Below are 17,166 nucleotides of genomic sequence, written 5' to 3'. Positions count from 1 at the left end.
CTATCCTTTGTTAGATTAAAGAGAGGGGAAATTAGCTTGTCTTGCTTCCTCATAGAAAGAGCATCTGAAGAAAACGTGCTCAATAGACTCAACTTTACCCGACTTACAGGGACAGCCCCGTTCTAATCTTGATAGCCTCTTAAATCTGGCTTCTAGAATCGCCGAAGGTAGGGCAGAACGTCTGGCTAACGAAAAACCCCTCTTTGCTTATTTCCAGGAATTACAGGTATGGGGCCAAAAACGCTGGAGAGCTCACAAGCTGGTTTTGGCGTTCAATATTAAAAAGCCTCTGCTTAACTAGTTGCTTTGTGTGGTCACCGTTGAGCTCTAACAGGAAGTGGGTGGAGAATCCCAAGTTTTTGACTCTCCTCTCAGTGGAAGGTGATAGATGGAGGAAAGACCAATCCTAGCCTCCATCTTTAACATCCTGGTCTCCAAACGCACCCAGGAATTTGATACGCTTGGTGGAACTTGGAGTATTGCTCTAAGGAATTTAGCTTGGACCCTCTCCAGTGAGGCATAACTGGACATAGAGGAACCCAGTAAGGTTCCATACAACATCTGGGCCATCAGCTTTGCCTGAAACAATCTAAGGGCCGCTGGAATAAAGCAGGCTCCCCTTGTACAAAAGAATTTTACTATATTATAGGATGATCTTTCAGCTAAATTCGCGACCTGCCTATGATGTTCCGTTTTTAGACCATTCGATTGAAAAGTCACCTCTAGGTATTTGATGGACGGTACCTGTTCGATTCTTTCCCCTTTTTTATACCAGGCCCCTTTTTCATGATGTTTACCAAAAGCAATCACCTTGGGTTTTTTGTCATTTATTATAAGCGAGTCTCTGGTACAGTAAGCTAAGCTGGCAAAGGCTCTTCTGTGATTTTACAGTCCTCTTTCTTTGATTGAGATTTCAGGCTATTGAATTTTATTTTTAACTGTTTTTAAAACCACAATTCTTCATGGCAAATGGATTTTGGAAATATAAATAATTTCATATTGAAATAATTTCATCAAGACTATGAATAGGGATACCAAGGAAATGAGGTGAGGAAAGGCCTGGCATGCAAGTTCAGAACAATGGACCTCCCCAGGCGGAACAAGGACATAGAATTCTTATCTTACTGTGTGTGTAAAGTGCCGTCAAGTCGCAGCCGACTTATGGCGACCCCTTTTGGGGTTTTCATGGCAAGAGACTAACAGAGGTGGTTTGCCAGTGCCTTCCTCTGCACAGCAACCCTGGTATTCCTTGGTGGTCTCCCATACAAATACTAACCAGGGCTGACCCTGCTTAGCTTCTGAGATCTGACGAGATCAGGCTAGCCTGGGTCATCCAGGTCAGGGCCTTATCTTACTACAGATGCTGATTTTCTGCCCCCAATCATTTCCCCTCTGCTCCAGTTAAGCTAATTACAATATGTATGGTACTGTGCATCCTTTTCAACATCCCTTCTACCTTCTGACTAGAATACAAGACTCAGAGATCTCCTTTTTTTTACTTGTGTTTGAGGAAGGGAGTTTTGACTCTTGAAAGTGTATACCCTGAAACTCTTGTTGGTCTCTAAGGGGCTACTGGTCTCGAATCTAACTGTTTTACTGCAGCCCAACACAGCTACCCTCTTAAACGAATCTCCAGTTTTCTTTCTCCAGTAGAGCCAGCGTGGTGTAGTGGTTAAGAGCAGCGGTTTGCAGCAGTTGACTCTAATCTGGAGAACCAGGTTTGATTCCCCACTCCTCCACATGAGTGGTGGACGCTAATGTGGTGAACCAGGTTGGTTTCCCTGCTCCTCCACATGAAGCCAGCTGGGTGACCTTGGGCTGGTCACAGCTCTCTTAGAACTCTCTCATCCCCACCTACCTCACAGGGTGTCTGTTGTGGTGAAAGGAAGGGAAAGTGAGTGTAAGCTGGTTTGATTCTCCTTTAAAAGGTAGAGAAAGTCAGCATATAAAAAGCAACTGTCCTCCTTCTCTTCCTCCTTTTCATAGTTATAAAAAGTTTTATCTTAGCAGATAAAGCTGTCCCCCAGCATACATTTAGCAAATAAATGTTCATGTTTAGTGACTCAATTATGGTTTTCCAGGTTTGTTACAGCTATGAAGCTAAGTTTTGAGAGTAACAAATTCTCATATTGTTGAGATTAATGCTGTTTGTTTTTTAGGCTCCCCGGGCGAAAATGAACCAACAAAGATCCCGAAGATTTAGAGCCTCAAAGGAAGGAGTAGAGTCTGTAGAAGAGAAACAGAGGATAAGGGAAGAAATCTTGGGGAAAGGTATCTAGACATACTCTAGTAACTGGTGACTTGAAGGAGACTTGCGTCTTGTGAAATGTGTATAACTCTCAGGAAAAATTATATAGTGCTGATAGCAATTGACTTGTGAAGAAGATTTTTGTGATGCACACTTCCCTAATATTGTAGGAATGTTTGTATCTATGGTGTGATTCCTTAGGAATACAGGAAACCTGTAAGGTGAGTTACAGAATGCAGGATTTCGTTTCCTGAAAATCTGAGTTTCTAGCCCTGTGTGATTGTGAAGGTCTGTTTGATAGCGTCTGAGCAGTCCATAGTGAAACCAGGAGAGCTGGTAGAAGGAGAGGAGGGCTTCAGTGCTCTGGGTGTTCCTGGCCTCTCCCAGTGACTAGCAGAAACAGGGTAATTCATGCAAAATGAAAGGCCAGAGCAGCTAGCATAATTCTTAACAGGACAAATGCCATTCATACAAAATATTGTCGAAGGTTTTCACGGTCAGAGTTCATTGGTTCTTGTAGGTTATCCGGGCTGTGTAACCGTGGTCTTGGTATTTTCTTTCCTGACGTTTCACCAGCAGCTGTGGCAGGCATCTTCAGTGTCCTTCAGTGTTACTCCTCTGAAGATGCCTGCCACAGCTGCTGGCGAAACGTCAGGAAAGAAAATACCAAGACCACAGTCACACAGCCCGGATAACCTACAAGAACCAATAAAACATACACTCCTCATATGTAATCGGTACTCTATATCTATAACAAGATCCTCACCACCTTCCGTACTGGAGCAGAGGTAAATCATTTAATAATATTAACTATTAAATATTAAATCCTGAAATTGGTTAGATCTTTAACATAACCAAAATACATACATTTATACTCAAGTCTGCCTATGATCTAGCTACCTTACGCATCTATATTGTACTATATTATATTAGTATTCTGACACTGTTAAACCTTTTAGCCAATATATCTAAAAAATACATAGCACTACTTATCTATCATTATTAGCTAATGATGTAAACCTATATTTATATCCCTCTGCTAAGCTCTGTGACCTTTTTTTTTTTTTTTAAGGTGGCTACCTTCCTCCAGAAGAAATCAAAGAAAGATTTGACAGCAATTGCATTACTCCGGTATGTGCTCTTTCACTTTTAACCACTTACCATTAACATCTGCCCCCACAGCGATCCTCCAGTGGGTCACTGGCCGATTCCCAGAGGGTCGCTGTTTCTTCCCTCTTGGCTATGCAAGAGGGCAGGCTGAGGTTCCCTCTGCAGGGAAACTGTTCACTGGCGCTTGCAGAGGGAAAGATGTGTTCTCCTCTTTATGAGCTGCCCCTGTGGGGTGCTGCACGCGTGAAGAGTAGGGACCAAGAGCCTCATCTCAAGGTTCAGGGCTGCCGCGGGAGGTGAAGCGTGAGCAGGAAGATGGAAGCGCAGCAGCAAAGGAGTTTGGGTGTGCCCATGCAGATCAGCACGCTCCCACTTTCCTCCCACCCTCTGTGGAGTTTGTGTGGCAACGTCAGGGCTGCTGTTGTGCATTCTCTTTTTACTTTCCAAGGTCTTGGTAGGGACCTGTGGGAGAATGACAGAGTACAATGGCCTTGCACGGCAAACAGCTCCCATCCAGAGGAACTATGGCTTATCCCTTGATTGATAAAATGAAATCTATTCAAGAATCCTCCGTATGCCGGTTTTTAATGAATGATTCTATTCCTGAAGTCACATTAAAGGTGGCAGAATTGTCAAGACTAGGACCAAAGTTTAAATTATATTTAAATTGAAAATGTATGGATGAGCATTGCTTATGCTATGTTTTTGAGTATATGCCAATAATGGTCGACTGATTGATTGATTGAACTATGGTTTATGGTGGGAGTGGGCAGGGGGAGCTTCTTCCAGAGCTTCCATATTAAGAGAGCCCTGAAAACTCATTTCCCCCCCTAAAATCCCAGATCTGTAGTCCTCTCTGTGTGGATTTGATGAGCTCCGAGTTGGTGGGCACCGAGGATCAACACATGTAAACTGTTCCTCTTGTTGTCTACCTCTGATCTAAATAACATGCTGAATTCCTTCTATTATTATTTTAGGGAACAGAATTTATGGACAATCTGGCGAAATGTCTCCGCTATTACATTGCTGATCGCTTAAACAATGATCCAGGGTGGAAAAACTTGACAGTAAGTTGCACATTTCTTATTTCCAGACTCACTGTCCCTATAGTATTGCTGACTGGAGTGTCACATCATATTTTATAACGTACCTAGGTTCTGCAAGTTGAGGTAACTGATATTAATGTTAAATTGTTTGCATGCTTCAGGGGCGTTCCTCTGTACGTATTGGAACGTAGAAGGTTTTGAAAAACCAAAAATACTTTAGGTCATAATTTCGAGAGAGATCCCTTATTTAGAAAAGTAATTTAGAAAGATCCAAGGCAATCCGTAGGTACTTTGCCTTGCAGGAACCTGGTGGAATTGGGACCTCTTCTTTTGAATTATCATATCACATTTGAAACAGTTTCAAAAGCAGCTTCCCATCAGGAGGGGCTGAAGTATAGCTTCAAAAATGGTCACCATATGAGGTGCATCCACTGTTCTGTCCCCTCAGAGTGGGGAGTCTCTGTAGGTATCATTGAACTGCGCCCCTACCCCCGGCACATGGACATCACTCCAAGGAAGGAAAGGTATACTGCTACAACAGTCATGGGGGAATCCTAGAAGCATCGCTATTGCCTAGAGAGTGAATTGTGTCTCATTCCAGAGTCTTGACGAAAGGGAGGGCAGGAAGCTGGAAGGTGATAGAAACTGGGCCATTCTGCAGTTACTGTGTATTGCTCTGGGAATTGATTGAGAATAACCATCTCTCACACTTAGTGGATATGGGTGGCATGCCTCCGCTTTTAATCCAACAAGATTTGGAGAGCATTGGGCTAGCTGCAGATATTTGTGGCACTGTTCTCTAGTGAGTGTGGCAACCTGTTGTGCCCTTTGTTTTGTGTTTTGTTTTCTTGATTTGTGCCCTTCCCTCCCTGCTCAGGTTATCTTGTCTGATGCCAGCGCTCCCGGTGAAGGCGAACACAAAATCATGGATTACATACGAAGGCAACGAGGTAAATCCATTAAGATTTGTCCATTGGGGGGGATACTTCTGGTGGGGGCTGGTGAGGGGAAATTTGATGTGAACCAATTTGTGGTTTTTTTCTTTTCTGTTTAGCTCAACCGAATCATGACCCAAACACTCACCACTGCTTATGTGGAGCTGATGGTAAGTCCCTATTAAGGTTTGACCAGTTAAGTGAAGCACATGGCCCAAGAGCTCACTCCTCATGCAAAATTCTTTGCTTGAAAGGCGGTGTGTTTGAGCTTCATCTTCAGGTCTAGCGTTGAATTTTGGGGCTCTTGAAGATGATTGAAGAGCTCACTGTGCTTTTTTCCTCATGTTGTCGACTTTATTTGCTCAGCTGGCATGTATTATCTGACTTAAACAAGTCCTGAGTCACCTTGGTTTGGACGCCAGCTGGTGCCCACAAAGCTAGCAAGGTTGCAGTCCTGTGGGGCTTGTGTGAAGGTGCTGGTCAGCATCTTTTATGTGGGGCTGCATATGTGTGCAAATTGTGATGGCCAGTCATAGCAGCTCCCTGCCCTCCCTGCCTCCCTCTGACTGCAAGTTGTGGTGGCCCCATTTTGTAAAATCTGTGCCTCCACATGGTCCCTGTGACTGTGCAAGCCCACCAGGATCTCTTCTGGCACATGTGCATGAGGTCCACCGGCTGTTCAGATCAGACCCAAGGATCATTCTTAGAAGCAGGTACTTGTAACTGCAAGGAAAAGACATTCCTAAAACTACCACCAATTGATTTGCCAGACATACATGAGAAACTGTAGTGATTTGTGATCGGCTAGAAAGCCCAAAATTAAGGCATTTATAGAAATAGCTAAATTTTTCTTACCTTGAAAACCCCAGGGGGGTGCCGTAAGTCCACTGTGACATGATGGCAAAAAATAAATAAAAAATCTTCCTAGTCCATTCAAGTTCCTTGGCATCTAATTTAGATCTCCTTCCCAAAATCTCAACTTTTCTAATCTGCCTCTTGAGCTGATGATCTGATAAGTTAATTAAGCAGTTGTGTTTTAAAAAGATGCAGTTCTCCAGAACTGGTCATTTGCTTTTCCCGGGACCATTTAATGATCCTAAGCTCCCTCTTTATTTCTCTCTGGGTGCAATCTGTGTGTGTTTGTGAGTGAGTGAGCGATTCATGGCTTGGAGAACCATTGGAACTGAGCCATGGGTGTCATTGTGTACTCCGGCATTTCAGTGTTGGACTTTTGTTTTCTTCTACAGCTGACCTCATTATGCTTGGATTAGCTACGCATGAACCCAATTTTACTATAATCAGAGAAGAATTCAAGCCTAATAAACCAAAGCCATGTGGTCTTTGCAACCAATTGGGACATGAAGTTAAGGACTGTCAAGGTTTGCCGAAAGAAAAGCAAGGAGAGGTATATGCTGAACTGATCCTTTCATGAGAGCTAGTATATAATTCATAATGAAATGGTAGGATTGGACCTTGCTGGGCCACAGAGTTTATTAGGTGGCCCTTTGTAAGTCACTATATGGCACCTTTAACTATATCTGGGTGGCTGCAAGGATTAAAAAAAAAACCCCAGATATACTTGTCCATTGGGGGAGGGAGAAAGATGGGATGGAATTTGATGCCTTGGAAGTGAACAGTGGCTTGCATTCTACCTCTTTGTTCAGACAAATTTGAAGCCTTCCTCTGCTCCAAGGAATCCCCTTCCAGTGGAAGGGCTACTTTGGAGAAAGGCTTATTGGAGTGGTATGTGCAACCTACCCTGACCTGGATGACCCAGGCTTGCTGAATTCATCAGGTCTTAGAAGCTGAGCAAGTATCTGGTTAGTACTTGGGTGAGAGACCACCAAGGAAGTCCAGGGCTACTACACAGAGGCAGGCAATGGCAAAGCTCCTGTGTTAGTCTTTTGCCTTGAAAACCTTATGGGATCTCCATTAGTCGGCTGCAACTTGCTAACAGTTTCCATCACCCAGATGCAAGCCATTTCCCCCCAAAGCACAAGTTTCAGGACATCAGTTCACCTCTTCTCCATAAATTACATCATTGTCAATGGGATATGCCTATAAGCATTGTGGGGGAAGCGTTGGGCTTGTCCCTTGATTAAAATTTGTTTTCATTTAAGATGAAGATGAGCTGCTTTTAAAGTTAAACTTGCGTACAAGTCCAACCTCTCCCTCCCTTTCTCTTTGCAGCATGATCAGTTTGCAGATTGTCTTCCCGGCCAGGAACAAGAGTTTATTTTTATCCGCTTATGTGTTTTGAAAGAAGTAAGTAAAATGCTTTTGAGCCAGGGCTGCAGTCCTTCTTCCTCAGAGTAGAGTAAGCACCACTGAATACAGTAGGGCTTACTTGTAAGTAAATATGGATAGGATCAGTTGTGCGTTGCAAGTCCACAGATGTTAACAGAAATTTATTCTCTCTTCTCTCTCGTAAATAATTCTAGTATTTGGAAAAAGAGCTAACGATGGCCAGTTTACCTTTCCCTTTTGATATTGAAAGAAGTATCGATGATTGGGTGTTCATGTGTTTCTTTGTGGGAAATGACTTTCTTCCACATCTGCCCTCATTAGAAATCAGGTATTTATCTAATTTATTTGTTTCATTTAATACATTCATGCTGTCTTTCCACTCACATTAAACCCCTTTATATGCTGAAATACTCAGTAGTTATGGTAAAAGTGCGGGTGGGGTATTGACGGTGACAGGTGCCACCTGGGTCTCAAACCGCTTCAGGAGTGACCAGATCTACACAGGGATTTTTGTCGGTGGAACAGCAGGCCGCTGTGCAATATCGCAGCCTGCTTTTCAAAGTTAAAGAAGTGATTTATCGTGCGGCATGTATTGGGGCAATTTTTAAAAAAATCCAGAACTCTGAAGCCCCCTTTACTGCGTGCATTTATTTTGGAGTCTGGCCATACAAGTTTCTGCAGTGTTTACTGGATCTAGAGCACAGTTAGTTCTCTGTATGCCGGTTTTTGTTGAATGATACTATTCCTGAAGTCACTTTAAAGATGGCAGAATTTTTGATGGAAGTTGTCAATATTAGGACTAAAGTCTAAACCATATTTAAATTGAAAATGTATGGACAGTGAATTTTGTGTACTGCTTACATCATGTTTCTGAGTATATGCCAATAAAGGTTGATTGATTGAGCACAGTTATTGAGATAATATGAGATATGAGTTCATATGTCCAATAACGGCTTGGTGTGTAAGGACTTTTTATGTGTGGCGTCCTAGCCTTGAGGAGTCTGCCTGCCATAGAACTGGGCTCATCCACCCTGAGTAGGAAGTCATTATGTAATGTGTGATTTTGCCTGTCCCTTCTAGCCTACTGCATCATGGCAGTTGGTAACACATACAAAGATGGACAGGTTTCTACCAAATCGAGTCAAAGTGTTCATCTCATTTTCTGGTGACCACGTGATCCTATGAGCTGGGGAAGGAAGTGTTGCCTTGCGCTGATGTATTTAATTGTGTGTGGTGTGCTTCGGTGGTGTGCAAGCCGCATCTTATGGAAATCATTTTTTAAAAAAGAGTTCTAATTTGTCTTGTACTGTTTTGACACGTGACGGGTGTTTGGAAGTGTCGGGTTGGGGCAGCAGGGCTTTGCATAAGTGACTGCGCAGTACTTCCATGATGAAGATGATGAGGATGAGTTTGCTGGTCTGTAAACCAAAGCAGGCCACTGTTCTGTCAATTAAAGTTCTGTTTTCAAAATAGACCTGGAATCAGGCTCAGCTATAAGGAAGAAATGTGTCATGAGTATTTATGAGCTCCCATCCTACGTGCCTGCCAAGGCTGCTGTTCTGGCGTCATACATTGATCCCAAAGTCTTTTCCAACCTGGGGGGCGGGGGCTGCTACTTGCATCAGAAGAGTAAAGGTGGGATTCTGTTCCTTAAGGAGCAGAGTTCTGTTTCTTCGTCCCCGAGTCGTCCCACAAACTAGTTCTGCACCTGCGCAGAAGCAGCTTTGTAACATTCTAGAGCTCTGGCTAAAAAACTGGTGCTCAGAGCCTTCCTGTGAGGAGAGAGTTTAGTTCTCTGTGCATGTTACAAGGAAAGTGTTGTGTGTCTTCCCACTCATTTCTCTTCTGCTATGAACATCTCCAAAAAGATTCTGCTCAGTTTCTTTGCTTTATGAGTGTTAGCCTTTGTCTAATAGAAGTAGGTTTGGGGAGGGGGTTGAATTGGATTGGTGGATGCTGTCAGCATTTTATTTATTTGGGCAGTTTCTCTCTTTTGCAAAGTGTTAATGGTGCAATGGCTTAAAACATTGCCCCACTTACAGGTCAGGCTCACCGTCACTGGGGGGCCAGATCTCTGCCTCCTTCATCTAGGCAAGATGCATTGAGTGGAATCTTTTCCGCCTTGCCTGAGGTTTAGTAGGCAGACCACAGGTTCATGCTTTGCTTGGGAGAAAGGACTGTGGCCCATCATCCATTGACCTCCACTCTGATCTCATGGCAGCCAGCACTGGCCCACAAAGGCAGAAGATGGCTTTGTCTGGCTGATTCATTCCCAGACCCAGTATGGCTTGTCTGCTTCCACGCCCTTCAGAAAACACTGCAGAGATCATAGAATCATAGCGTTGGAAGGGGACATGCAGTCCATCTAGTCCAACTCCCTGCTCAATCCTAGAGCATCCCTGACAAGCATTCGTCCAGCCGCTGCTTGAAGACTGCCATTGAGGGGGAGCTCACCACCTCCCTAGACAGTCAATTTCACTGCTGAACTACTCTCACTGTAAAAAAAAAAATTCTTAATGTCCAGTCCATACCTTCCCACCCATAATCAAATCATCTCTGAGTCAGGCAAAGCTAGAGAAGAAAGAAGTACTCCAGTTCACACCACTCTATCTGAAGTGACCTTGACTGCATGGGTTTCCAGTAGCCTTGCCTGGGGGTCTAGATAGCAGTGCCACATGTGGGGCCACCTTACTCCACTCTTAGAGCATTTGCTCAATTCCAGCAAGCATTTTATCCCTTTCCACAAAAAAAAAAAAAAACTCTGAACACTAATGATGGCTAGTATCTTTCCCCTGTTAGTGAAGACCACCTGGTTTGCATCTGCCTCTCCATTGAAGCTGAAGGATGTCTCCTTTCATAACGTCCTACAACTTCAGCACAAGAGTCTCCTCCGTTTCACCTCTGGTCCTAGCTGTTTTCCATTTCGAGGGCTCCCCTCTGAGTTGACCACACCACCACCCCTCCTTCCCAACTGCTGGTCCTCCCCCCTGTCGTTTTGGTAGAGCTGAATGTGCGCATCTGAAGAACTGAGCAGGAAACAGTTCTGGTCTCTTGGAGCATGCACAGAGAGGCAGAATTTCCTGGGGATAAGACTTCAATTCTTTTTTTGGCTAGAGCTTCAGAATGTTCCAAAACTGCTTCTATGCAAGCACAGAATCAACATGGTGGACTGTTCAGGTCACCATCCAAAGAACACTGGTTACACCTAAGCAACTTTCCCCCCCTTTATCAGAAGTAGGAGTATTCTTGGCCCCGAGGTATGACCTCGTTTGCAAGATAGCACAGCTCTTCCTTATAGATGAAACTTTATTCACAACATCAAACGTACAATAAAAAGCTGACTGACCAGACAAATTTACAGTTGCTGTGATGAATATGCTGGATTAAAAATAAGAAGGTAATTAGGGTTTAGCAGGGTGCAGAAGCTTCTAAGAAAAAGTGAAAAGACGGCTCTTTCCTGGTGTTGTGAGTGTGAATACCTTTTGAGAACGGAGAAAATATGCCGTTGGGGCAGGCAATAACAGAGAGGGGAAAAGAACTGCTCAGTGGTGAGGGAGAAACGATGTCACATGGCATATGGCTGCAACATGCAACCAAACTAATAAGCCCCTATTCTTAAAGGTACCTTAAGCATTACACAAGAGCTACTAACAATATCCCTACAGTTGAGTGATTTTGTTTTTCTATAATGTATAATACAATATTTTATATATTTCAGGGAAGGAGCAATCGATCGTCTTGTGAATATATATAAAAATGTTGTACACAAAACTGGAGTAAGCCATTTTTTTCTTCTCTAAATTTTAATATGATCTTGCGGACAATAGGGAAGAAAGATAATTAGATTCTTTTACAATTTACAGGGGTACCTTACAGAAAATGGCATTGTCAACCTACAAAGAGTACAGATGATCATGTTAGCTGTTGGGGAAGTTGAAGATAGCATTTTTAAGAAGAGAAAAGATGATGAGGTAAAACCTGGTTGGTTGTACGTGCATGTGTTGTGATTACATTTTGTTCATTTAAGCAGCAGAAACTAGTGTGGTTTGAACACATTCTTGGTAATCCAGTGTGTGTGAAATGAAATACATTTTCAACAAATCTTATCAATTTGCTTTACTATTTTTATTTTCTGGTGAGTCAACAGCAACCAGGCCTTAAGCAGAAAATGACTGTACCATGACGAGATTTTAATTTTAATTGCTGAGGCAGATCACCAACAAACCACTCAGGGCAGAAAATTAAAGGGAGAAGCTTGCCTCCTTTTTTTCATGTGTTGGGCACAAAACAACCTGGGACAGCACAGACGATGCTGTAAAGTCTTGAACATGGCCGTACAAGGGGGACTCTGCATAAATCTTGAAATGGCCCCAAACTGTTAACAGGGCCGGGGTGGGGGGGAATGGGTCACTAACACGAGGCTAAGGGTCCCAGGTTCAATCCCTGGCATCTCCAGTTAAAGGGACTGGGCAAGTAGGTGAGGTGGAAGACCCCTGCCTGAGACCCTGGAGAGCTGCTGCCAGTCTGAGTAGACAATACTGACTTTGATGGACCAAGGGTCTGATTCAGTATAAGGCAGCTTCATGTGTTCACAAGCTCAGGTCGGGAGTTCATTGGAAGCCTGGGTGGATGGTAAATGAATAAGATTCCTAACCTTTGCCTGGGACTCAGCATAATGTTCTTGAAGGGGTCATTGTTTTGCTTAACCTCTGACTTGAAGAAGAATTCTAGTAAACACAAGTCTTGTTCACATAGAATCCTAGAGTTGGAAGGGACCACCAGGGTCATCTAGTCCAACCCCCTGCCCAATGCAGGAAATTAACAACTACCTCCCCACCACATCCCTAGTGACCCCAACCCTCCCCCACCATGCAGGATCCCACAATCAAAGCACTCCCAACAGATGGCCATCCAGCCTCTGTTTAAAGATCTCCAAAGATGGGGACTCCACCACCCTCTGAGGCAGTGCATTCCACCATCGAACTGCCTCACTGTTAGGAAGTTCTTCCTAATGTTTAGGTGGAATCGCTTTTCTCTTAGTTTAAATCCATTACTCCATGTCCTAGTCTCTGAAGCAACAGAGAACAAGCTAGTTCCCTCATCAACATGACATCCCTTCAAATATTTAAACATGGCTATCATCTCCCCTCAACATGTTACAGTGAACACACGTGGAACTTGCCTGTGCGAGTGTTTGCAAGAAAGAGTCAGTGCACATTCACTTTGCAAATGAAACTGGGGATCAGTACCTGGATAAGTGTGGTGTTTAAATCACGCATCTGGCTGTACATGAGTTTAATGTAACATGGGACTTTGTCTACATAGTAATAGTGAAGTTGGCCAAATCTGAGGATACTTTAATCTGGTGACTTGGAGCTGTGAATGTGCAAGACAGATCTTTCTGCAAATCTGAAAAGGACCCCAGGTTTGCAGAAAAATGTGAAATCTAAAAAAAATTCAATGGGGGGTTTAAAAAACCCAAAAATGATGAAAGGAGTGCCTGTAGCTTTAAGTGACAAATTTCCTCAGCGGCTGTTGTTAGGCAACCACAGCCTTCCAGGTCTTAGTTCTGTCAGTAAAAAGGCAAGAGAAGAGGTCAGGATCCTTTCCAGGCCTATTTTAGCCTTTGAGGGAGGACTCATTGGGGCCAGGTCTGACTAGGGTTGCCAGCTTCAGGTTGTGAAATTCCTGGAGATTTTGTGGTGGAGTCTGAGAAGGGCAAGGTTTGTAGAGCGGAGAGGCCTCAGCTGAATATATTGACATAGAGTCCTCCCTCCAAAGCAGTCATTTCTTCCAGGGGTACAGATTTATTTATTCATTTATTTCAATTTGATGCCCCCTCTTTCCCTGGCCAATACCAGGCTCAGAGCAGCTTACAGAGAATAATACTCCATTTATCAATAAAACCATTAAAACAACATTTTAAATAGTCCTAAAATTATGTAAACCAAATATATCCTAAAATTACTTAGAGGCACCTAACTGTAAAACATTACAACTAGGCGAGCAGATGGACTAAAGACAACAGTGGTGAGGGTTAGGGAGGCCAGCAATCATATATAGGAAATCGTAGCTGGCCTAAACCGTAAGCCTGGCGGAATAGCTGTTTTACAAGCCCTGTGGAACTCCTTAAGGTCCCGCAGGGCCCTGGTCTCACTCAAGAGGCTAGATCTCTGTCATCTGGAGTTCAGTTGTAATTCTGAGATCTCTAGGTCCCGTCTGGAGGTTGGCAACCCTAGATCTGAAAGCATATGACTTGATACTACCTGACTTGTATGACTCAACTAGGCCTGGCTGCTTGCTACTGTTCTATAGCAGCCACCCTATGACAGCCAATGTGGTGTAGCGGTTAGAGCAGGAATGGGGAACCTCAGGCCCGGGGGCCGTATGCGGCCCCTGAGGACATATTTTGTGGCCCTCAGGAGTTCCGGGGCCCCGCCGCGCAGGCGCAGCATAGGGCGGCTCTCCCTGAGGGTGTTCCTGGGGCCATGGCTTGCAGGGGTGCTGCGGCGCCCTTTGGACCTCCTCTCGCCGACTGACGGCTGTTGGTCTGCGAGAGGAGGGAGAGGGACGCTTCCCCCAAGGTTGCCCCCTATAGCCGCAGCGTGCTGGAATGCCGGGGCATACTTTAAGCCCCTCTTGCTGCCTGTCAGCTGTTGAGCAGCGAGGGGGGGGGAAACAGCCCCACTGCTCCCGGCGGCAGAGCACGCGCTCAGGAACCAATCGAGCTTCAGGGGGCCTTTTGTGGACTCTGGGGCAGGGAGGGCATGGAGCCTGGGGCCAGTTGCATGGGGCCGGCGGGTGTGTGTGTGTGTGGGGGGGGAAGACTTTTCTCTCTCCCTCTCTGTCTCTTTCTTTGTCTGTCTGCCTTTGTCCTTTTCTTTCTCCCTATCTTTCCATTTCTTTCTCCCTTTCCCTCTTTCTCTGTTTTCCTTCCTTCCTCCCTTGCCGATCAACCGCGGGCTGCGCCTCCCTGGCACTTTGTTTGCTCGGGCCCACCGCTGGCTGCCCTCCCGCCTGGGGGGGAGGACCGGGGGAGCCCTCCAGGCCTTCTCTGTGTGGCCTCCCCTGGGGTTGCCAACCTCCAGGTGGGGGCCGGAGACCTGACAACCGTAGCCTTTCCCCCCCCCCACCGGGAGATCTACACCTGGTATGGCCCCCGAATGATGTTATGAATGTGTAAATGGCCCTTGGCAGGAAAGAGGTTCCCCACCCCTGGGTTAGAGTTTCAGAGTAGGATTTCAGGGACCCAAGTTCGATCCCCAACTTGCTGTGGTTGCCAGGGTTGTTGTGTGGATAAAAAGGAAGAGGGGAGAATAATGTAAGCTGCTTTGGTGCCCACTGTGGAGAAAACTGGGATATAAATGAAGTAAATAAGTAAGTAAAGCTGAAAATGGGAAGCCACTAAACAGTAGGTTGGTGAATGGCTGATAAGGAGAGAATGTGGCAGAGAAAGGGCAGAGGATATGGGGGTTGCCAGGAGGAGGAGATGAGGTAATAGGGTGGGGAGGGGTATACCAAGGAAAGTGAGGTGCCACCCCACAAGTCCTTAGAGGGTTCTCTACCATGCAAGTGGGTCTGGGCCAGTGGCTGGTACCACACAACTGGGCCATAGTTTTCCAAGGTAGAGGCTGTGGTTGGGGGGAGGAAAAGCTTAAGACAGAGGGGCAAATAAAGGTATGTTGGCTGTTGGGTGAGAAGGAGATAGGATTGCCAACTCCGGGTTAGGGCATTCTTAGAGATTGAGGGGGGTGGAGCCTGGGGAAGGTGGGGTTTAAGGAGGGGAGGGACCTCAGAGGGGTATAATACCATAGAATCCACCCTCCAGGGGAACTAGGGTTGCCAATCTCCATGTGGGGGCTGGAGAGCACCTGGAATTACAACAACTGATCTCCAGATGACAGAGATCAGTTGCCTTGGAGAAAATAGATACTTTGGAGGGTGGAGTGTATGGTGTTGTATCCTGCTGAGGTCGTTTCTCTCGCCAACGCTCGCCCTTCCAAGATTCCACCCCCAAATCTCCAGGAATTTCCCAGACTGAAGTTGGCTAAGTTCCCTAAAGAGAACTGAAGTTCCCTAAGGGGGACTGATCTCTACAGATGGAGAACCATTGTGATTCCAGGAGATTCCTAGGCTACACCTGGAGGTTGGCAACCGTAGTAGGAGTGAAAGCAGCAGGCAAAGGGTAGAGGCTATGGGGGCTTTTAAGAAAGGGAAAGAGGAAATAGTGGGGAAGGGAGAAATGAGATCCCTCCCTTAAGTCCTTGTGGGTTCCCACTTGTGCATATATAAAAAACAATCAAGTGTACACAGATTGTATGTGCATTCTCTGTATGCTTGTGAACAGGGGTTCTTGCATACTGCCTTGTGATGGCTTTGTAGTTGTATATTTGCTGCTTTAGGTGTATTGAAAACCGTGTTGAGTGCCACATATTGGGAAAGCCTATGGATAGTAAATAGATGGTGTATTGTTGGTTGGGGTGTGAGTGTTTGTGTGTGTATGCTTAATAGGATTCTAGTTGAATTTATGTGGCATCATTCTTTGAAGAAGGAAAGATGCTACAAATGTGCATATGTCTAAATATTACATTTGCTATACCAATACTGTGCTCAGTAACCATTCATTATCAGCTTGTCTGTTATTTAGTCACACAGTGTAACATTTCCGTTTTTACATGTTCATCCAATTTTATTACTATTCCAGTACAGTACAAAAGGTTGGCATATATTAATAAAATATTCCTATCCTTTTTTACTTAGTTTCTAATCTCTTCATTTTTAACTCTAGGAAAATTTCAAAAGAAGACAGAAAGAGAAAAAAAAAAGAATGAAGGTAAATATAACATCTAGACCCCATCCCCCCTTTTTAAAGGGGAAAAACACATTGTGTAAAACAAACATAGCCGTTTTTCTAGTTAGTATTTGGATGGAAGACCCCCCAAGGCAGTCCAGGGTTGCTATATGGAGGCAGGCAGTGGCAAACCACCTCTGAACGTCTCTTGCCTTGAAAACCCTACAGGATCGCCATAAGTCAGCTACAACTTGATGGCATTTTCCACCACCACCATTTAAAAAGCTGCTGAGGGTTAGTCCAAGGACGTGCATATGCCCAGTAGGATTTTGACTCCTCCCCTTTGAACAGCTTTATATGCCCCGTGTCATATTCCAGTCATTGCTTTTATTGTTTGTCTTACAATAAATGAGGAAGTCACCTTTTCCTATTATTTGGAAAGAGGGGTGGGGGAGAAGGGTCTTCCAGTGTAGCTAGAGTTGCCAAGGCAGATGAAATCAGAAAGAAATCCAGGTGTCCCCCGCCCCATCGAATTTGGAGGATGGTGGGATTGAAAAAAACCTCTGAAATATCTTTTTCTTCTAAAATGATGTGGAATGCTCTTAGGGCAGTGTTTTAAAATATTGTTTTAGCTTGCCATAACTCCTTCAAGCTGCTTCCAGCTCATTGTGAAATAAACAGAAGATTACTTGCAGTATTAAGTAATTACGATTCTTATATGCTGTAGAAATAAATTACACTAACATCCTCTTCATTGTTCATATTCCATATTCCGGTGTTTGTGGAAGA

At 44.6% G+C, this 17,166-nt stretch overlaps 1 protein-coding gene across 1 annotated transcript in view; it reads left to right on the top strand.

Moving 5' to 3' along the window:
• XRN2 (5'-3' exoribonuclease 2) overlaps positions 1–17,166 on the top strand; it is a 115,206-nt gene that overhangs the window by 24,970 nt on the left and 73,070 nt on the right. Inside the window, exons 4-14 of the mRNA XM_056862525.1 lie at positions 2,160–2,271; positions 3,321–3,379; positions 4,336–4,425; positions 5,282–5,354; positions 5,459–5,509; positions 6,587–6,744; positions 7,530–7,604; positions 7,781–7,914; positions 11,305–11,362; positions 11,450–11,557; positions 16,375–16,419. Of these exons, the coding sequence (XP_056718503.1) occupies positions 2,160–2,271; positions 3,321–3,379; positions 4,336–4,425; positions 5,282–5,354; positions 5,459–5,509; positions 6,587–6,744; positions 7,530–7,604; positions 7,781–7,914; positions 11,305–11,362; positions 11,450–11,557; positions 16,375–16,419 (963 nt within the window). The remainder of the gene's footprint in view (positions 1–2,159; positions 2,272–3,320; positions 3,380–4,335; positions 4,426–5,281; positions 5,355–5,458; positions 5,510–6,586; positions 6,745–7,529; positions 7,605–7,780; positions 7,915–11,304; positions 11,363–11,449; positions 11,558–16,374; positions 16,420–17,166) is intronic.

Source organism: Euleptes europaea, chromosome 17 (assembly GCF_029931775.1).
Source record: "Euleptes europaea isolate rEulEur1 chromosome 17, rEulEur1.hap1, whole genome shotgun sequence".
Taxonomy (NCBI): Eukaryota; Metazoa; Chordata; class Lepidosauria; order Squamata; family Sphaerodactylidae; genus Euleptes; species Euleptes europaea.
This window is presented reverse-complemented; position numbering and strand designations above follow the sequence as displayed.